The 23,134-nt window shown below is 40.4% G+C and overlaps 1 protein-coding gene across 4 annotated transcripts in view; it reads right to left on the reverse strand.

Moving 5' to 3' along the window:
• Window positions 1-200: 200 nt before the first annotated feature.
• The window catches only part of LOC126475276 (PAN2-PAN3 deadenylation complex catalytic subunit PAN2), a 320,263-nt gene continuing 297,329 nt past the window's right edge, over window positions 201-23,134 (reverse strand). For all 4 annotated transcript variants that reach the window (XM_050103030.1, XM_050103026.1, XM_050103025.1 and 1 more), the window contains 2 exons: window positions 8,931-9,040; window positions 201-1,571 (listed from right to left, as the gene is read on the reverse strand). In XM_050103030.1, the coding sequence (XP_049958987.1) occupies window positions 1,354-1,571; window positions 8,931-9,040 (328 nt within the window). In that variant the 3' untranslated portion in view covers window positions 201-1,353. The remainder of the gene's footprint in view (window positions 1,572-8,930; window positions 9,041-23,134) is intronic.

The raw sequence follows: 23,134 nt of genomic DNA on the forward strand, positions 1-23,134 counted from the left end.
CGTATTTCTCATAATGGAATAACTGTATTAACAATTATGAAGACTATGTTTGAAATAATAAACGGTTTACTTACTTTTTTCCAAACTGTCTCATTTTCACTTGACTGCACCTTATATAATCATCTTTAAAAAAATCGTCCAAAGAGCTTGAAGCAGGATAGTTTTAGGTGCCTAGGAAAGTTAATAAAATGAAAACCTCATACAGATAATAAAAAAATAATTTATTGAGACTGCACAGAGAGGTGATCATAAGGAAGGATATGAATCTCATTTAAGAAACACAATTTTAAACAAGACTTGAGCAAATTTACACTACAATAAATGCATCAGTTATATGTACCATATCACAGGATCATATTAAATGCTTTACTCTACCATCACCAACCTGGCAGTAGCTACTGAGTATTCAAAATATTCGCATGTTTGATAAAAAATTTGTATCTTTGAACTTTGTTGTACCCAGAGAACATTACAAAATTATTTTTCTCAAGAAAATATATCTTTAGGAACAGCTTGGATACCAGATAATACTGACTCTGTACAAAGTTAAAATAAATATCCACTCAACTGGAGCATCCATTCCGTGATTCATTCTTCCAAAGTAAGTAATAACAATTAATGTTAACAGATGGAAAGAAAAATCACAGTGTTGAGTATGTAACAAAAGTACCAGTTGTAAAGCAATTAATACCTATCAGGTGTGTACTGCTCAACAACCTTAAAATGCACCAAAAAAATCTGATGTGTGATCACTAATCTGCTTCAAATAAAATAATATAAAAATAATGTAAAATATCTTAGGTAACATACAAATAGAAAATGTTTGCATTATAATTTCATAGTAAGTACATAGTTACAACGAGTAATATAAAATGACACATACATTCTTTCATTCTGATATCATGCTGTTCCACTAACATACAGGTATAACACCACTTTATCATGCTAATAACTGATTTAAAAATAAAAGTTAATTAAAAACATAATAAAATATGCTTAACTTATTTATATACTCTTCCAGCAGGTAAAATGGACATTGTGTTTAAAATCCCAACACATGCAAATAAAATATGTTCATAAATCCCTGAAAGTAAAGTTTACACTAAAAACAATGTTACAGTAATTCTTGATAATTTCTTAATTTAAGGAGATATACATACAACAGTATGGTTTTCTCACTAAGTCATCCACTTCGCAAAAAGATTCTTAACTTATTACCCTTTAAAACTCTCAAAAATAAATCTATATTATTCGACAGCAGTTTATACACAATTGGCAGTGCACTTTACAGATTGCTTTTCACCCTGTGTGCATCACAACAATGCCAGTTTTTGAAGTATGGAGGAACTGCCCTCAGCCATGACTGGTCACACTGACTCCACTACTATTGCTGTCATTCAGTCCACAAGGAACTTGCCAGTGCAGGCGGTTGCCAGCATTGTACAGTTCCTCTAGTGCTGCACGTACAGCACTTGCACCCTTTGCTTCTAGATGGCAGTAGTGTTGGTACAAATGAAGAGCTGTGCGTGCATCCTCCACTGAATCATGTGTCTCCGACTGGATGTTTATGCCTGGAGACACACAGTGAACAAGAACAGTTTAGTCCCAATAAAAAAATGAAGTGCCATTGTAGAGCAATACTAAAAGATAATGAATTGACAACAAAAAAAGAGATCCACTATACATAATTTCTTACTTTACCATTTTTTAAATGAGTACAGTAATTACGAACTATTTATAAACACATTTATACCTACAGTACCGGCCTCGCTCTTCGGATAATACATGGGTGGCAGCCCTTCACAGCGCTTCAGGTTGAGCAATCCTGCCCTATTCCATACATGTCCACCTTGCTATGCTCATGCACTAGTGCAGTGAGGTTCTTTCTTTGTATTCCTCTGTCTCCTTCTGCCAAAAGAGCTCTCATTTCTGCCAAATGACTGGACACCAATCTACTACAGTTACTAGCTAATGGGAGCAAAACAACAGCTTCATTCCAAGCTAGGCTTCTGTTGGCCTCACCTCACTCTCAGTTCTCTTCATGGTGGTAACATCTGGGGTAGGCCCTGCACCCACAATGTGATTGTCACGCCACATGACTATGAATTTTGTATCTCCAACAGTGCAGTAGATAGTACTGAGCCATTCTTGGATGTTTATTGTAAAAGTATTTTAACTCACTCGCAGTGTCTTTACACCTTTAACCCAGCACAGGGCACAAAAGCACTGCATCGCTCTGCAGTGCACTCTCGCGCACCAGCAGGTGCTTGTGCCCACATAGGTACTAGCTGAGACTTGAGCTCCCATACATCATAGCCTGTATGCTCATGTGAAGACATCACCCTATTTAATCCAACATCGTTTTCAGTGTCTGTATTTTAAGATCCCATGAAATATTTTATTTTTTCTTCACACCTCACAGTATCAGAAGATTGGTTGATAGCATCTTAGAAATCAGAAAACTGCTTCAGCTGTATGTAAACCCTTTTTATTGGACTCATGAGTGGTTTTGTGGCATTACAACCACATCTTCAGGTGAACCTCTAGATAAAAACACGTAACCATTACCTTCTAGTATAAGTGCATAATCCTATCACAGTCGTAATAGAAAGTACTCATGTATCTTACATTATAAGATGGTCAACACTAGGGCTATATGGTAGAGCCAACATTCGTTGTCTATTTAAAATGAAAATTAAGCTGCTAAGGAGGTGGTCAAAAATGAAAGCTGCAATGTGATGATCCAATCCTTAATTAATTGGCAAGACCTTTAACAAAGTGCTATGTGACAATCAACAAAACCCCATGGACATTATGTAGTTATATAGCAAATTAAAATAGGATAAACAGAAACAACTCACCAAAGGTTATAACCTGATGGTCTAACTATCAACAGTTCGAAATACAAATAGTAGAAACCGTTGATAGGTTCTATGCTGTATTTCCACTGTAGAAAAACCAGTATCTACAAACAAAATAACGGTGCTGACAGTAGGTAAGAACAGTAAAAACCATGAACCTAATTAAGGAAAATCACCACATCAGGAACTTGATTTCACGAGCTCCAGAGGACACCACCTCGAATGGTCTAATAGTGACTATCAGTAAGTGAGAATGTGTTGCAGCAAAAACACGGTTACAAAAATAATTGAGAAGAGAGAGCATGATGAGTGGAGGGGGAGGAGGCTAACATCTCTGAAAAGGTTGGCAAATGGATATGTATAAAAAATATGAAATCTATCTTTTAAATATCTAGTAATGCCAGCAAAAGATGTGGACATAAGGAACATGCTACTTGCACAAAATGCAATGCCATGGGGATTTATTGCATTGCCTGTGATAACTGCCCGAACTGGTATACTGGACGGATGGATATAGGGTTTGACATGTTCAAGGAATACCTACATAAACCAGTTGAATATCTGTATTTGAGCACACATTTAGGTAAATAGGGGCGTTCTGTCACTAATTTGTCCAGTAATTTAAAAATATTACACAGGAAAAATAAGGACCATATTCTCAATATACTTGAAGAAGTGGAGATCATGCGTTTACAAAACGCCTCCCCCAATACACAATTAATGGGCAATGTGAACTAGTGCATTTAGTTTAGTACTATCTCCCCCCCTCCCCTGCTCCTCATTCTCTCCCTTCTTGATTATTGTTTTAAAGTGTTTTTGCTGTCACGTATCTTGCGTACTAACCGTCACCCACTGCAACCAAGGATATTACTGCTGGACTTCCACCTATTCATTTTTAATGTATTTTTATTGCTTTTGTTATTGTTAGGGTTACACTGATTCATTAATTCTCTCAAGTGTTTTTTTTTTTTTTTTTTTTTTTTTTTTTTTTTTTTTTTTTTTTTATCCGTGTTGTTAATAATTGTAAGGGAGTTGCCCAACCTTCCTCGTTGAAATTAATCCGGCCAATAATGAGTCACTTTGTGTTCACACCTCTTGCTGTAGTCAATTGCACATTCTTGCCTATAGTGCACATGCTCAGCTTCTGAGTCAGCTGATAACTTTCACACCTTCAGTATAAGACCGTTCAAGGTGGCGACCTCTGGGCCTCATGAGAGAGAGTTCCTGAATATTGTGAGTTTCCTCAAATGGGTTCATTGTTTTTACTGTTCCTTCCTACTGTCAGCACTGTTATTTTGTTTCTAAGTACAGTGGAAATTCAGCATAGTATCTATCACTAGTTTCTACTATTCGTCTTTTGAACTGTTGACAGTAACCCAATAAGACCACAGCTTTTTGTGAGCTGTTTCTCTTTTATTTTATTTTAATTTGTTATTTAACTACATAATGTTCTCACAGTTTCATTGGTTGTCACACTTCATTTTATTGTAGGTCTTACCAATTAATTGGGGATTGGATCATTACATTGCAGCTTTAATTTTTAATGTACCATCTTCTTATGTTGTTTTTTTCATTCTTCATCAACAACAAATGTATGGTCAACTTTCATTCATTGGGAGAATCCTAGGGAAGTGTGGTTCATCTGTAAAGGACATGACATACAGGATGCTAGTGTGGCCCTTTCTCGAGTACTGCTAGAGTGTTTGGGTTCCACGCCACGTCAGATCTAAGGAAACACTGAAGCAATTCAGAGGCCTGCAACAAGATTTGTTACTGGTAGGTTCAAACAACATGCAAGCATTATGGATATACTTCAGGAACTCAAATGGGAATCCCCGGAGAGGAGGCAACCTTCTTTTTGGGGGACACTATTGAGAAAATTTAGAGGACCAGCATTTGAAGCTGACTACAGAACATATTTTACACATAAGGACCATGAAGATAACATATGAGAAATTAGGGCTCATATGGAAGCTACAGACAGTCTCCTTTCCTCTTGCTCTAATTGAGTGTAACAGGAAAGGAAATGAATAGTGGTGGTACAGGGTACCAACCACCAACTGCTGTATGGTGGATTGCAGAGTGTCTATGAAGATGTAGATGAAAAAGGATTTAAATACAGCTGAACCAGTTTTCTTATTTCCATCCCATTGGTTGATAGCTTGAGTTGCTCAGTTAGTGACTGTATTGTGTCTGTCCATATTCATGTTGGACTGTGTGTAGTGAGCTTTTTCTCGACAGAATGTTGCTGAGAATGCTACTCTGTCTCTTGGCATCACTCTTTTCTTCTGTGTTCATCATATTAGAAGGTAAAATTAAACTGCGCCTCGTGGTTTCAGAAACCACTACACACTATTAATTCTTGATATTATTTCAGTCCTTTTTGTAGTAATTTAGTTAATTCAATAAACCAGTTTGTTATTGTCTTAAACCTCTGGTGAGTGTTACTCATTATGCCAGTGTCTAGTAATGTGCCTATTACCACATGCTCAATTTTACCTAAATCTATGTTGATTACTTGATTATGTTAGGTAGGGACCAATGTTCCTACACACATAGAAACATGTTGTTTCCACTACATAGAGTCACTGGGAGCAAGGAACTGAAAGTTTTCCTGCAAGAAATGATGACTCTCCAAATGGAGGCCACACATTTTAAGTCTGTAATTCATTACAGCAAAGACTGCTTTTACTGGACACAGAAAACACTTGTGCTTGAAGTTCAAGACTGCTGGTATGATACGGATCCTGAGAACGAAGATGACTTCCCCTTTAGCACAGTAAGTGATGACGGAGGCTTTCATCAAATTCTGCTTTAATGATTCTACTGAAAGTTTCATCCCATTACACAGCCTGGATGCCTCCGAGTTCCACAATAACATAACTGTAACCACCACTTTCAGACCAGGTTTATTAAATGTAACTATACAGTGTAGCAAGGTGTTAATAATTTTAATTGGTTAACACACTGCTTGCTCCTGAAAGACAGTGAAATGGACAAGAAAGATGTGGACAACCAGAAATATAGTTATTATCTTTGTTTATCAAGGAGTTAACAATATCTCAACCAGTGTTAGTTCTTAGCAATTTGAGAATGACCTACTTCACGAGTCAAGAGCACCATTACTTCACAATGAAGTAAAAATAGAATTTTCTGTTGCGTGTCTGCAGTCGTGTTTCCTTAGCCGATTTTCAACAAACTAGTTGAAATAGAGCATGCTTTCCAGCCATTATGTTGGTGACACATTTAACTTCAAACAGAATTCCACAAAATTAATTCTTCAAAGAGGCATTCATATTATGAACTCATGTGCCACACTGAACAACCGGCAATGTTTCCCAGAAATCATATTCTAAAAAACAATTGAATCAATATCAAGTGTGTGTTATTTCAAACATATTGAAGAGCCAGAGTTAAGGCTTTTAACACTTGTTTGTAGAACATTCTACGAATACCAAATGTTTGCATCATCCAAGGAACTTCAGCTCATTCTGAGTTTCTGAAGGTGTTATGAAAAGGAACATAGCCCTGGTTGTTGCAAATCTACAAGATAAATTACTACTTCCCTTAGACATGATATTCATTCTCTGCAGGAAACAAATCTATAACAATCACTGACTTATTTCTAGTGTAATTTAATCAACAGTTAAATGATTCAAATCAACCCAAATGTACAAACTTGGCACGAACAAGAGAAAATATTCAACAAGTACCCAGATATTAAAAGTCATACAGAGAAACAGCCAGCCCAATTTTAGCACAACCAGTAGTGGTTTCAGAGATATCAACAACTCACCCACACACACTTGGAAAATGATTTTAATCACATTATCAGTTTGGGTAATGTGCACTTCTGCTGTCATGAACTAAAAAAGAATATATATGATCAGAGATAAAAAGAAATCCACTAGATATATTCAGTGGCATATAGGTAACCTGTTGTCTCAAACTTCAGTTTACATGAGGTATAAGTAGTTTTTTTCTTTCTTTCTGTTTTTGCGAAACAAGGAATCAAACATTAAAATGCTTAGTTTTACTGTACTGGTAGATGTACACATCAATTACACATAGATTTTACAAACTATTACTATTTGCATTGAAAAAAGTGTTTCTAAATAAACTAGTATTAATTTTCTCTCATTTCAACTGCAAAATAAGTATGCCACAAAATGTTTTTTTACCTGATTTTGGCCATGCAAATGTAGCTGGTACATAAACACAAGAAAATTATAGATTAATCCCATGAATTAACTATTGCAAGCTTTTCCCAAATCCTCTCATTTCAGATTACTTTAGTTGGGAGAAAAAGAATTTCTGCTGTACCTTGGTAGGCAAGTGTCAACTTCAGCATCTAGTCAGTCAGTGTGGATATGATATGCTTTTATTGTACATCATGGACCCATGAGAGGTAGTATTCTTCAAAGATAAGACAATGTTTTTCTGTAGTCTTCCAACCGCATTCAGTCAAGTGAAGGTCATTTTCACATATCTTGCATTAAATTAAAAAGTATGTTGCCTTAAACTGTGATACATTATCACCAACACATTTCAGTTTAGGAAACTATTTTTAAAACTTCCCTCCGAACAATTTACACACATCAACAAAAGTTTTGCATTGCACCAGTATATTGCCCAGGTGTTTTGCTGTTGTGATTCTTCCAGTACTGATCGAAAGGTCACACCTGATGTTTGTAAATGTATAGACGGTTACCATGTGTGTTACTTATGAGGAGAACGCTGCACTTGAATTAATAGCAGCATTTGAGCTGAAAATAAGGCATAAGTGGTGACACAATAAAGATGTCTGTGGAACAGTAGAGCGAACATCTATTATGACACAAAGGACAATCACAACCAATCCTCATCATCACATTACGTGCAGAAGGCTCAGTTAGGGATGTTGCTTGACACTGGAGTCAAAGCGATGCAGTGCAGATATGGAATCAGTTCCAACTGACAGTGTTGAGGACCTATATCCCACAGGTTGTTCACATTTGACCAGTATGCATGATGATCAATATCTACAACCTTTGAGTCAAATGAATTGTGAACTGTGTGCTCAAGACCTGGATTCAGCATTTGAAGAGGCTACAGGATGTCACATATTGCACCAGCGATTAGGAAACTATTGCATGATGTGAATCTCCATCCTGACGACCATGGCAGCACCTCATCGTGCATCAGAACACAAAGGACACTTGTTACAAATGGACAAGAAATTATTTAGAATGGACATCACAGGACTGATGTTGGGTGTTGTTTAAGGATAAATATCAGATCTGTTTGTAGCCTGATATTCGTAGGCAACATAGTAATAGCAAACACATCCAACATTGTGTTCCTCATGTGCAACAAGGTGGTGATGGCAGAGAGATGATGTGGGGTGGCATTACATGGGGTCACCATACATTTCTCACAGTTGTTGAGGGCAGTCCCATTGGTCGACAGTTCAGGGACAAGACTCTGCAAACAATAGTGGGACCATATCACCAATATTTTGGTGACAATTTGTTCTTGATGGATGATAACCTGCATCCTCATCATACTTTTCAAATGACCACATTCCTTCAGCATGCTAGAACCATCAGAATCAAATGGCCCACCTGCCCCTGGATATGAATCCAATCGAACTTGAAACTGATTGAAATGAGCTGTTTTTGGATGCTGACAACCACCACATCCTCTGTGCAACTTTTGCTGAATTACTGTTGAAGAATGGGGCGATCTGGACCAGAGCTGCCTTGATGATTTCATTGATGGTATGCCACAACAGACTCAAGTCTTCACCTGAGCAAGGGAACATTGCACCATGTAATGATGTTGCTAAAGAGTGCTGTGATACACACCTACCCTTGTGATCTGCACACATTGCAAATGAATATATATACACAGTGTGAACTTTTGTTTTCTGTACCTTGAATTTCGAAGTAATAGGGGATGAAAATCTTCTGTTGATGTGTGTACATATTTCAAATGTACTGTAACATTTGTTAACAACCAGTCTATAAAAGTGGTCATCAATGTGAATAACAAAAATTTCCAAGTATAAAATACTGCATGATTTATTACCTAAAAAGTGCCATGCAAGGAATCTCAGAGAAACCATCCTGTGGTGTGGCAGATGGAACAGTGACACTGTGTCTATAATCTGCTCAGCAGGCACTACTAGGTTGATCACCCTAAAACAAATACAAGACACTGAAACAGTTGGTATCTCAGACAATTATGTTATGGTTTGTTTTTGTCCAGAAAATATGACTTCATTTCCTTTTTCTCACTACCAACAATTTAATTATAAAATCTATAATCTTATATTTTGCAAGGAATTACTAATTCACTTATGAATTACAAACATGCAGCAGTTTTTAAGAAATATTAATTTCAAAAATCATTCACGACTAAGCAAAAACAATACTCTGAACTTACCTGGAGGCAAAGCTAGGAGAATTCCATAAATCTGCTGTCAGAAAGTGACTTTGTTTTACATGTCATTAAGGCTGTTGCAAATAAATGAATACAGTTTCACACCAATAATACCACATTACTAACAGGACAATATATTTTTACTAACAGAACAATATATTTTCTTATGTTGTCATGAGATGAATTACAAGCTGCTATAAACTGAAATACGGAATTTGCGTATTGGTAATGTGGTATTGAGATGTAGCCTATTATGCTACTTACAAGTCTGCACTTGTGGACATCAGTGCCACAGTACTGAAGTGATAATATACATTTTCAGTCAGTGACTGGAGTCTCAAATGAGCACACTAGACAAAAATGAGCTGGTTTTGTGAAGAATACTACAGAAATCGTCTTAAAAAGGACCTAGTACTGTCCAGATAGAACATATGACAGTTTTGTTGAGTTAATGATACAACTTTGGTGTTTACATCTTCCCTTAGTCTGCCATTGCTTAACATACTACATTAATCACCAAAACACATAAGCAAGCAAAAGAAAAACTTTTGTCGTTAGTGATGTCATTGTAGATGAAGCATTTGTTTAACTGGACCAAAAAGGAAAAAGAATTCGTATGAAGGCTATTGAAAAGAAGCATGTACACATCTACGCGAAGTAATTACGTAGTATAACCAGCAGTTAACTGAATCTTTTGCACCAAAGGAAACTTCTAGGCAACTCTTAGGTTGGGGTATAAGCCATGTGGGCAGATGCAATTTCTCCCTGACCAGAGGCAGTAGTGGAGGAAGTTGCAGTTCCAAACAAAAACTCTGGAGGTATGCAGCAAATGTACACCCAGTTCTGGGTCACTGTTGTGGGAGGTGGATCTCCTTTACAGGGAAAAAGACACAGCAGTTGGGAAGTTCAGGGAACTTACAAATGTATATAGTGTCCAGGAATGTTAGTAGGAATACAAAAAACAAAATATGCATGATCATATTAAGACCAATAGTAAAATACATGGATCAGAAGGCTGGGTATTGACATTACAGGAAGAGAACTGGTTATTGAGATGGGAAAGAAAGATACTGAGAATGATTTTTGGAGCAGTGAGAGAGGAAGATGGCTGGTGAGAAAGAACAAATGTAGAATTACCCACTTGAACACAGAACATATGGCGCAACAGGAAGTTCTTGACAAAACTCAGAAGTGGACCCCAGAAACCCCACTCATGTAACATAGTAAGTATGTGGTGATGCCATGTCATGTTAAAAGCCTCCTGTAGGCAGTGATGAAGTGTTGATAACATGCAAAGGCTATTCAGATGGTGGACTCCAGGTGAACCAAATTATCAGCAGTGGAACGACCTTTATGAAAGCCACCCTGAGATGCAGCCAAAACACAGCTGCTTGCTCACCATGTGTTCGAGTAACTTACACGGAACATTGGCCACACTGATTGGGCAACAACTGTCCATCTCTAGGGGGTTCTGACCTGGTTTCAGTACCGGAAACTATTGTGCTTTCTCACCACTGAGATGTGAGCTCATCATTGTTCCAGATCCAATTTAAGAGGGCAAGGATGTGACACTGACAATTCACCGAGAGTAGTTTCAGCATTCGGTTGTAGATGGGGTCTGGCCCTGGGACAGTATCAGGGCAATGGGCTAGGGCACTGGACAACTCCCATTCACTGAATGGAGCATTACATGCCTCCAGGTGGTGGGCAGTAAAAGACAAGCACATTCACTACATTTGCTGTTTTATGAGCTGAAAGGCAGGATGCTAGATCTCAATGCAGATGTGCAAGGATAATGCTCAGCAAAATTTTTGGCGACACCATCTATGCAAATACTTGTTACACCTGCAAGGAACTGGAAGCTGTAGAGGTGTTTGATCTTTGCCCATTCTGTGGTATGTGATCCAGTGTTCCCAGGAATCTTGCTTTCATCATTTTATGAGGTGGTAGGCGTGGGCACAGAGCCATTTAGAGCCAATAACGTGCACCAGTGCAGGGTGCAGCTTATGGCATTGGAGAACCCACCTACAATCTCTAATGGCCACAGCTTTCTCTGGGGTCCACCCAGTTACCATTTTCTGATGGGGGGAACCCAAGGACGAAGGCATGGCTTGGTTGGCTGTCAAAAGAATGACTGTCATTGTATGCTGAACAGCCGCATTGATTTTGCTTTTAATGGGGAGCAAAGGATGACAGCAGAAGTGAACCTATCTGTGCGGGCATCCAGTGTAGCAACACTGAGGGAGGAACAGGAAGATTGGGAAGTGGTCACTACCACACTGGGGACCCTCCAGTGGACAGATGGTACAAGACCAGGGCTGCAAAAAGAGAGATCAATGGTCAAATAAGTTCTGTGGGCCACACTGAAGTGTGCGGGGGTACCAGAGTTCAAGGGCCAAAGACTGAGCTGTGTCAGTAGGTTCAATGTCTTTACCGTAGCCACTGATTATTGTACCATCCCACAAAGGGCTATGGGTGCTGAAGCTGCCCAAGACATTGAAACATTGGGCGAGCTGAGAGAGTCATAGAGACAGTACATCCTGGGACATGACACCATGGGGAGAGAGATAGAACATTATAAATGGTAAAATCCTGCTTTGCTGTTAACCGAACAGCCACAGCCTCCAACAGTGTATCAAGAGGTACAAGGTCACTATATAGAGTGTCCAGTACATCTGTACAAACTCCACCCAATACCCTCACACAGTTGGTACAGTTCTCAAAATAATCTAGGTTTCCATGAAGGGCAGGGGTCCGAGTTACTAGAAACAAAGTTTCCTGAATGGTAATACAGAACGCAGAGTAAGTGCTTAAAAGCTGCTGTAGCTCAGCCAGGTGGTGGAAAAATCTGTTACAATTCCACTGGAGGATCAGACTGACTTAATATTGTGGGGGCATGAAGCAACCGGTGGAGCACGTTATGTGCTGCCACTGGTTGAAACATCACGAGATCCACTGACGTAAGTCCTGTCGCACATTGCCCTGGGAGATCTGATGCCTCAGGGGTCACTGGGATCTCCATCTTGGGCACAGAAGTAGTACATCATGCAGAGTCCAGTGGTGTGGGGGCTACCAGAGTTTCATTTGTCTTGCCCATCTTCTCTTTAGAACATGAGGAATGGGAAAGTTTCGCTGAACTGGTTTCAGGGACACAGGAAGAAAGAGAAGTCCGACAGCCAGCAGCCTGTGGTTCTTGCAGCCACCGGCTGGTGTCTGGCTGTGGACAGCAGGAACCATGGAAGGAAGAGTCTCGAGGGACCTCTTCTACATCTACATCTATATCGGTACTCCACAAGCCACCGTGCGGTGTGTGGCAGAGGGTACCCTGTGGCACTACTAGTCATTGCATTTCCTGTTCCACTTAAAAAACAAATAGAGCAAGGGAAAAATGACTGTCTATATGCCTCCAAATGAGCCCTAACTTCTATTATCCTCATGGCCCTTCATGCAATGTATGATGGTGGCAGAAGAATCATTTGGCAGTCAGTTTCAAATGCCAGTTCTCTAAATTTTCTCAATAGTGTTTCAACACCACCTTCCCTTTCCCACTTGAGTTCCTGAAGCACCTCTGTAACACTTACATGATGTTCAAATCTAGCAGCCCGCCACAGAATTGCTTCACTGTCTTCCTTCAATCCAACCTGGTACAGATCCCAAACCCTCGAGCAGTACTCAAAAATAGGTCACACCAGCATCCTATATACAGTCCTCTTTGTGGATGAATCACTCTTTCCTAAAGTTCTCCCAACAAACCAAATCTGACCATTCACCTTCCCTACCACAGTTCTCAGATGACCACAGTTCTCAGATGCTCGTTCCATTTAATATTGCTTTGCATTACACCCAGATATTTAAACGACTTGACTGTGTCAAGCAGGACACTAGTAATACTGTATCTGAATGTTACAGTTTTTTTTTTCCAAATCATCCACATTAACTTACATTTTTCCACATTAAGAGCTAGCTGCCATTCATCATACCAACTAGAAATTTTGTCTAAGTCGTCTTGTATCTTTCTACAGTCACTCAAAGTTGGTACCTTACTGTACACCACAGCACCAGCAACAAACAACCACAGACTACTGCGCACCCTGCTGAATCATTTATGTACACAGAGAACAACAGCAGTCCTATCACACTTCCCTGGGACACTCCCGATAATACCTTTGTCTCTGAGGAAAACTCGCCATCGAGGACATCATACTGGGTTCTATTACTTAGGAAGTCTTCAAACCACACACAAATTTCTGAACTTATTGCATATGCAAGTATGATCATTAATGGCCTACAATGGGGCACTGTGTCAAAATGCTTTCTGGAAATTTAGAAATATGGAATCTGCCTCTTGCCCTTAATATATAGTTCGCAGTATATCATGTGGGAGAAGGGCAAGCTGAGTTTCACATGAGAAATGCTTTCTACAACCATGGACATAAGGTTTTGTCTCAAGAAAGTTTAATATATTCAAACTGAGGACATATTCAAGAATTCTGCAGCAAATCTAAGTTAGGGATATTGGTCTGTAATTTTGGTGGGCTGTTCTTTTGCCCTTCTTGTATACAGGAGTCACCTGCACTTTTGTCCAGTCTCTTGGGACTTTGTTCTGGGCGAGAGATTCATGATAAATGCAAGCTAAGTAAATGGCCAATGGAATAGCGTACTCTTTTTAAAATCAAACAAGGATTCAATCCAGACCTGGAGACTTATTTGCTTTCAAATCTTTCAGTTGTTTCTCTATGCCAGGGAGGCTTATTACAATGTCGTCTACACGGGAGTCTGTCTGATGGTCAAATTATGGTATGTTTGTACAACTTTCCTGTGTAAATGATTTCTTGAACATGAAGTTTAAAACTTTGGCTTTCGTTGTGTTATCGTCAACTGCCACACCAGACTAGTCAACAAGGTGTGAATGGAAACCTTTGAACTGTTAGCGATTTTACATAGGACCACAATTTTCTCAGGATCTCTGCCAGATCTTTTGCTACAATATGAGAGTGGTAGTAGTTGCATGCTTCGTGCATAGATCTTTTGACAGATGCACAAATCTCTGCTAACCTTCACTTGTCGTCATTTGAGCATTCTCTTTTGAACCACGAGTGCAACAGCCTCTGCTACCTCAGCATCTTCTGAATTTTGTTGTTAAAACATGGAGGATCTTTTCCATCCTGTATCCACTTACTAGGAACATAAATCTCCAGACCATGATTTAGAATGTGCTTAAACCTTGCGCACAATTCCTCTACATCCATCTTAGTGGAACTAAGTGATGTCAATTCACTGTCTAAGTGAGATGCTAACAACAGCTTATGAGCTATATCTAGCAGAAACTATCTCCAAGCCCTCTTCACTGATTTATTAATTTTTGCAATCATAGTTGCTATAATGACATGATGACTGCTACTCCCCATTTCCATAGTAACATTTGATGATAAGGTCCGGCCTATTTGTAGCTGTGAAGTCTACGATATTTCCATTGTGTATGGGTGCTGAACTAACTGCCCATGACAGTTTTCAGAAAACTATGTTCAAAAGTATTTTGTATGACTGTCTGTACTCCCCACAATGAATCCATAGACATCCCAACTTATACCCAGTATGTTAAAATCACCTCCAACTAGTATTGCATATTGGGTATTTAGGGGCTACTGGCCGTAAACGCTCTCTGAATGACTCTAGAACATTCACAACAGAATCAGGTGGCTGGTAAAAACGTCCAACAAATAATTTGGTTTCACATAAACTTGTTATAAGCAACCAAATAATTTCACTGTCACATTCAACTTCGACTTCAATAGAGAATATTTTTGTCAACTTCAATGAACACTCCCCCTCCCACTGTCTCTAACCTTTCTTTCTGATAAACATTCCATGACTCCTACATATCTCAGAGCTTTCACCCTACGGGTTTCCACCCGCTGTTGGTCCCATGAATAATTCAAATGAGAGAACTTTCCTGGAGGGCAGTAAATTTGGGAAGTGTATTATGAAAACTTCGAAAATTTACTGATAAAATTTTGACAGTCAAAGCGTCTTTATTCTGAAAACCATCTTACTTCCCTTGCTGCATATTGACTACCTTTTGGACTAAAAACCCTAATGTGTGCTACACAATTGCTTGGCTACCCTAGTAGCTGCTCCCTTTGTGTAGTGTACCTCTGATCTATCAAGCTGAGTTTTACAAATCCTCACGCAATAACACAGGTCTAGAAATCTGCAGCCAAGACTGTCACAGAGCCAAAAAAGCCGTTGGTTGAAACCCTCCACTCAGTTCCAAACCAAAGGACACTGATCAACTCTCTGAAAATTTCAGGCTCTGCTTGCACCCCACATGAGGCCAGCAGACTTCACCACCTCCGCCAGCCTCCTAGCCAGAGAAGCTGGAGGAGAATGAGGTGCCTCCAGATGGGGGATGACTATTGTTGTCCCAGGCAGGAGGGGAGCCAATGTTCCTGATGTGAGTGCAGTGGAATCACCAGAAGGGCCCTCAACCACCTAGGGGACAGGCATTAGTGGGCAGCTCTGAGGGCCCACTTTTTTTTTCAAGAGGCACAACAGATGAAAGCATCATCGATAATGAAGGCAATGATGTTAGGGCTGAAGTATATGCTCGAATTATTTGTATTGGATTGAGACTCTTGTACTTTTTTCTGGCCTCTTGGAATGTGAGCTTTCCAGGGTCTTATACTCCTGGATTTTCTTCTCATGCTTAAAAATGGAGCAATCTGGTGAATAGGGAGAGTGGAGCTCACTGCAGTATACCCAGATGGGGAGAGGGGCACAAGGAACTTATGCATGCAGAAGCCATCCACAATCCCTGCAGACAGTGGTGGTGCAACAGCAAGACATATGTCAGAACTTCATATGCCTGAAGCACCACATAGGAGCAGGAACATAGCATTTCACATCACACCAGTTGACCATCACCTTGACCTTCTCAGGCGAAGTATCACCCTTGAAAGCCAATATGAAGGTCCCAGTAGCAACTCTGTTTCCCCTTGGTCCTCTATGGACACAACGGATGGAAGTGCATCATCGGCACTCTAAGCTGCACCACAGCTCATTGTTAGATTGCAAAAGAAGATCACCATGAAAGATGATGCTCTGGACTATGCTAAGAATCTTGTGGGGAGTGATAGCCATGGGAATGTCACCTGACTTTTCACAAGAGAGCAGTACCTGTGACTAGCCAGGAGATGATGTTTTGATCAGGAGGGAACCATTCTCCATCTCAGAGATGGCTGCAACTTCCCCATATTTGTCCTCATTGTGGTCAACAAAAATAAGGGCTTTCTGGCCATAAAGGTGTCCCTGTCAGTCCTGATACAGACTAGGTACTGGGTGGGGGGGTGGGGGTGGGGGTGAGGGGGGGGTTGGTTGGTTGGTTATTTGGGGAAGGAGACCAGACAGCGTGGTCATCGGTCTCATCGGATTAGGGAAGGAAGTCGGCCGTGCCCTTTCAGAGGAACCATCCCGGCATTTGCCTGGAATGATTTAGGGAAATCACGGAAAACCTAAATCAGGATGGCCGGACGCGGGATTGAACCGTCGTCCTCCCGAATGCGAGTCCAGTGTCTAACCACTGCGCCACCTCGCTCGGTGGGTGAGGGGGGGGGGGGGGAGGGGGAGAGGCGGGGAGGAGGATTTTGCTCCTTGTTGTCTAGTCTTGTGTTCCTCCCATGGTGTCCAAGGGAATGCAATGGGGTCGCACTTTATTGCGTCGTAAGAGGCCTTTCCATGCAAAGATACTTCCAGGGCCATGTGACCACTAGCACAAGAAAGTGCGATCTATCTCCATGGTGCCACCCACTCCAAATGAATCTCTCCCCATGCACGCCATCCAGCCACAGCAATGTCTGCATGGTCAGTAATATGTTGGTGGGAGTACGTGTGCCTCAGTCATGATGGGCACATACTCCACGGCATACATGGGGAATGTACAGCACAGACACCAGCAATGGAATCTGTGTGTGGTCAGAGGGCTACCATTGTGCAGTTACTTGATGACCCCCCCCCCCCCCCCCCCCCCCAATGGGATGTTTACCGTGCTGGGATTTGGGCATACTACAACAGGAAGGAAGGGTGCCTGGGTGGAACAGCACAGAGGTGGAGCATACACCACAGTGGGCAACCTTCCTTGCACAACACAAACTTCTGTAAAATTTGGAAAAGATGACAGGTCAAACTCAATAATGGGGATCATATAATCATTAATGGAATCCAAAGATAGTGCTGGGAGCGAAACTGGAAAACACCATCAAAACCATGAACCAGGTCCAAGCAGAGCCTGCACCAAAAGGACCATCCAATGGAAAGACAGAGGAAGTAAAAGAGACTTGACGTGTAGGTTTGCCACAGAGGAAGAGCAAGTGGTCTGGGGTGCTGCAAAGCAAGGGACCAGTGGTAGCCAAGCACACACTCACCAAAGGGTGGTGAGCCCTTTGTGGGGGCATTAAATGTTACAGCAGATAGTTTTTTGTTCTAGTGCTGTACTTGTGACTATCACTGTTACTCTCCAACTCAGATGGATTGTTAATGACAAATTTCATAAGTGAATACATCTACTGTGAAGCTGTGGACACCATCTCTGAGGGCTGTATGTGTTAAAAAATGTCCATAACATGTAAATTTGTGTAGGCACCAATTTATTGAAAATTTTTTCAGTGTTCCAGTATTTTAATTTAATTCTGAGTAGAAATTTAATAGCCATAGTGAAACAAACAACAAAAAAAGCAAATCTTTCACAAATCTATAAAACAAAAGACAAGAGCAATATCATTTATTATAAATACAAACGGGGGACATTGTGTTGAACATGTAAAAGACATTGGAGTCTCTAGTAATTTCTGCCAATTAACAGAAGGAAAAGCTGTGCTGGATAAGTCAACAACATTCTCTAATGTCTGTACATTATTTAAACTAAACTGTGAGCTCTCATTTCCAAAAGAATCCACATTAATAGCAGCACACAACAAAAGCAAGTGGATAACTACAAATAAGAGAAAGCCTTCCCAGACTATGAAATCTAATGATTAGATAAGAAAAACTGATAGTGAGTTCCTAACTAGTGACAAAACAGTATTTAATTCCGTAAACAAAAGCAAAGCAGCCTGGAAGATTGTAAAAAGAAAGAAACAATAACTTACGGATAAAAAGACAGACTATGTGGATAAATGATCAACATAAACTAATTAAATTTGTGAATGGGTATTTTTCTGGTACAGCCGATGAAAACAAAGAGGGCAATTCCATAAGTCAAATGTAGTTCCAGTAAAAAATTATGAGGCAAGTACAATTATGATGTTGCCCACTATACAATATGAAGCCCATAAAAAAAAAGTCAGCAGGCATACACTCATGCTCATAAATTAAGGACAATGTTGATACATGATGAAACAATGCTGGTTTAAATCACCTCGGGGTATGACCATACGGTGCATTTGACCTGCGGTCATTGCACGGTTGCTCTGGCAGCAGTCCACATACGCAGAGGTGTGTTGGTGCATGTCAGAGTACGGTGCACCGAGTAAGTGTGCAGATGTTTTCAGACGTGCTAATGGTGAATGTGTGCTGGAAATGGCTTAAAGAACACATATTAATGACATTATGAGGGGTAGAATACTAGGACGACTGGAGGCTGGTCAAACACAGCAGGTTGTAGCACGGTCCCTCCGTTTGCCACGACATCCATAGTGTACAACACCACAAGAAGACCCTCCGTTTGCCACAACGTCCGCAGTGTACAACACCACAAGAAGACCGATATCTCACCATCAGTGCCCGCAGACGGCCACGGAGTACTGCAGGTAGCGTTGCTCGGGACCTTTCCGCAGCCACTGGAACAGTTGTCTCCAGACATACAGTCTACAGACGACTGAACAGACATGGTTTATTCGCCCATAGACCTGCAAGGTACATTTCACTGACCCCTGGTCACAGGAAAGCCTGTAAAGCCTGGTATCAAGAACACAGTACATGGTCATTGGAACAGTGGTCCCAGGTTACGTTCACAGACGAGTCCAGGTATAGTCTGAACAGTGATTCTCACCGGGTTTTCATCTGGTGTGAACCAGGAAGCAGAAACCAACACCTTAATGTTCTTGAAAGGGACCTGTAGGGAGGTTGTGGTTTGATGGTGTGTAGTTGGATTATGATTGGCGTACGTACACCCCTGCATGTCTTTAACAGAGGAACTGTAACAGGTCAGGTGTACCGGGAGGTCATTTTGCACCAGTATGTCCATCTTTCCAGGGGTGCGGTGGGTCCCACCTTCCTCCTGATGGATGATAACGCAAGCCCCACCAAGCTGCCATCATGGAGGTACCTTGAAACAGAAGATATCAGGCGAATGGAGTGGCCGGCCTGTTCTCCAGACCTAAACCCCATCGAGCACGTATGGGATGCTCTTGGTCGACGCATCACTGCACGTCTTCAAACCCCTAGGACACCTTAGGAGCTCCGACAGACACTGGTGCAAGAATGGAAGGCTATATCCCAGCAGCTGCTTGACCACCTGATTCAGAGTATGACAACCTGTTGTGCGGCCTGTGTATGTGTGCATGGTGATCATATACCATATTGATGTCGGGGTACATACGCTGGAAACAGTGGCGTTTTGTAGCACATCTGTTTCGGGACGGTTTTCTCAACTTATCACCAATACCATGGACTTACAGATTGTCATGTTTGTTTCCTGTGTGCCTATGCTATTAGTGTCAGTTTTGTGTAGTGCAACATTGTGTGACACCACATTCTGCAATTATCCTTAATTTATGAGCATGAGTGCAGATGAAGTGTCCGTCTGTGTGCTTAAAGAATGTATAGGTAGTATACAAATCCCACTAACTGACATAATAAATGTCTTTCAGCTTGGGCAATTCTCTGAACTGTCTTAAGCAGCAAGACTTATGACACTTCTACAGAAAGCTGATAAAGAACACATAGAAAACTACAGGTTCATTTCTCTGTTGTTATCATTCTAGAAAATAATAGAACCTATTACAATAGATTGACAGATTACTTGAATAAATATAACCACCTCAGTGACGTATAGTTTGGTTTATGAAGTAGCAGAAGCACAAATCACCCATAGTAGAGTTTACATAATTGGTACTTAATGCTAAGCAAGAATGAATTTGTCAAAGGTATATTTTTAGATCTACCAAAGGTCTTTGATATTGCTGATGATAAAATTCTAATAAAAATCTACAATCGTTAGGAATAAGAGGAACTGCCAATAACTTGTTCTGATCATATCTGAAAAACAAAGTACAAAGAGCAATCCCAAGTCTATTTAATATTAAAGTCTTTCAGGGCAGCACCTTAGGACCAACATTGTTCTTAATTTACCTTGATGACTATTCTGATTATATCAGACATGGGAAAATAACTCTTTTTGCTGATATGACAGCAACACTGTAATCACAGATAAAATACCAGAACTGCTAATAGAAAGAGCAAATGAAACCTTAAAAGATGTTTATAACTGGTCACCATGCAATAAACATACTCTGAACATGAAACAAACAGAGCGTATTTGTGCTTAAACAGGGAAAATAATTCTGTAAAATCAACAGTGGATGAAAATTTGATAAACAGTGTAGCATGCACAAATCTTATAAGCATTGACTGACACCTGAAGTAGAATGAACACACAAATAAACTAGAAAATAAAATGTCTCAAGCATGCTATGCACTTACAAGTCCCTACCATTAGAAACAACAGAAAATGCCTTATAATTACATACAGTTAGCTATGGAATTAGTTTTTGGAGGCATCTTACACAAAACTACAGAAAAAGTCCATTATAATAATAACTAACAATAACATAATTAAGCTTCCTGCAAAGATCTGTTTAAATAGAATCTGAAACAATGTTCATGGAGAAATAACTGACATAATTATCACAAAATGACACTAGCAATGTGCATTAAGAGTTTGGTGGGTGCCCCAAAATGTGCCATTTTTAGGACAATTTGTTGCACTCAAGAGCAAGGGAATGTCATGTTGACTGTTAAAAGCAGTGCACAAGTATGGAAACCATTGTTCGATAATTAACAACTAAACGATTAGTAGGTCAATGGATATTATGCACATATATCACAAATTAATTCTGAAACTTCAATAAAAAGGAGAGGGGGGGGGGGGGTTGTAAGTCCCTTGGATAGTGTAAAAGTGATGTACTGTATGTACTTAAAACACACGCACACACACACACACACACACACACACACACACACACACACACACACACACACTGTACACAACATATCAAAATTAACACAACATGTTACTCTAGACATGGATAATTTTTTTTAAAAAAGTCCTTTGCCAGTTAAAATGATATGTCTGATATTTTATAAATGATCTAAGTATGAACAAAGAACTGTCTAATTTCTTTTCTTTACTCATTCTCTTAATGGAAAAGTTTCTTTGCCACACACACCACTGACAACTGAAACAAAAAGTCCATATATATAACCTTGTTTAAAACAGTTCTAACCTCCCTCCAACCATGATCCTCCTCCTGATCCACCTGGTCATTCCCAGGTCATATGTCAGGAATTCCTCACTTCAAACCTGTTCTCACTTTCCTCTCCTACATTCCTCCCTGGCGAGTCTAAACATCACTCCTCTGGAATATACTGCTATCCTTAACCTAAGAAACAATCCAGCTCTTATTATCCCTTTTGCAGACAAAGGCTCTACCACAGTCGACAAGAATCATAGTGATTAGGTGGCTGAGGGTCTCCACCGACTTTCCAGCACTTTTGTATACAAACCTTACAAAGATGATCCCATTCCAGAAGTCCACTATGACCCCCAGCAGCTCCTCCACAAAGAACACAAACCCAACCCCACGTCTCCCTACTGGTCATTCCACAGTGGCTGGGTACAATGTTCACACAGAACAAACTTCTGCCTTTGTTAACCAACATCTCCAAACAATTGTCCCTAACCTTCCATTCTACATCCAGGACACTGCTTACTTTCTTCACCGCCACTCCAAAGTTACTGCCTCAATACCACCAGACTCCCTGTTGGTCAATGCGGATGTGATATCCTTGTACACCAAAATTTCCTGTGTGGATAAGTCCTGTATCCATGGAACATTGCATTTCCCAATATCCTCCTGATGCAAAACCCATAACCTCATTCCTAATCCTCCTAGCCAATCACATCCTGATCCACAACTATTTCACTTTTGAAAGCCAAATCCGTAAACAAATCAATGGTACTGCCATGGGTACTCGCATGCTGTTATAACCTTTAATCACCAATAATTGCGTGGATATTCAAACACACTCACTTAGAGACAATAGCTGGTTACATGATAACAATTCAGTATCTCTTATTCGACTGCCATGCCGTGACATGTGGCCGGCGCTGTTCGTAGCTGGGTGGCGCTCCTGTGCTCAGCCGAGTTGCGGAGCGCCTCTATCGCCGTTTGCGCGTACTGTCGTGGCGGCACTGTTAAATGTCGTGGCACTGTCACAACACATGCCACCATCCTATAACACCTCTTATTTCTTAGCCATTTGGAGGAATTCTTCCTATCCAAAGACACCTGAAACCACTTGTCTGGTTCAGATGCGATAACATTTTCATGATCTGGATTCATGGCAAGAACAATCTTTGCTCTTTCCTCTTTAATCTCAACACCAACTCCCTAATCTACTTCGCCTGGTCTTTCTCAACTCATCAAGCCACCTTCCTAGATGTCATTCTCTACCTCTCGTATGGCTCCAAAGATATGCCTGTCCGTATCGAGTGCATCAACTGCCAACAGTACCTCCACTCTGACAGCTGTCATTTTTTCCATGTAGAAAGGGCTCTTTCTTACAGTCACACA

The sequence above is a fragment of the Schistocerca serialis genome, chromosome 4 (assembly GCF_023864345.2).
Source record: "Schistocerca serialis cubense isolate TAMUIC-IGC-003099 chromosome 4, iqSchSeri2.2, whole genome shotgun sequence".
NCBI classification, from domain to species: Eukaryota; Metazoa; Arthropoda; class Insecta; order Orthoptera; family Acrididae; genus Schistocerca; species Schistocerca serialis.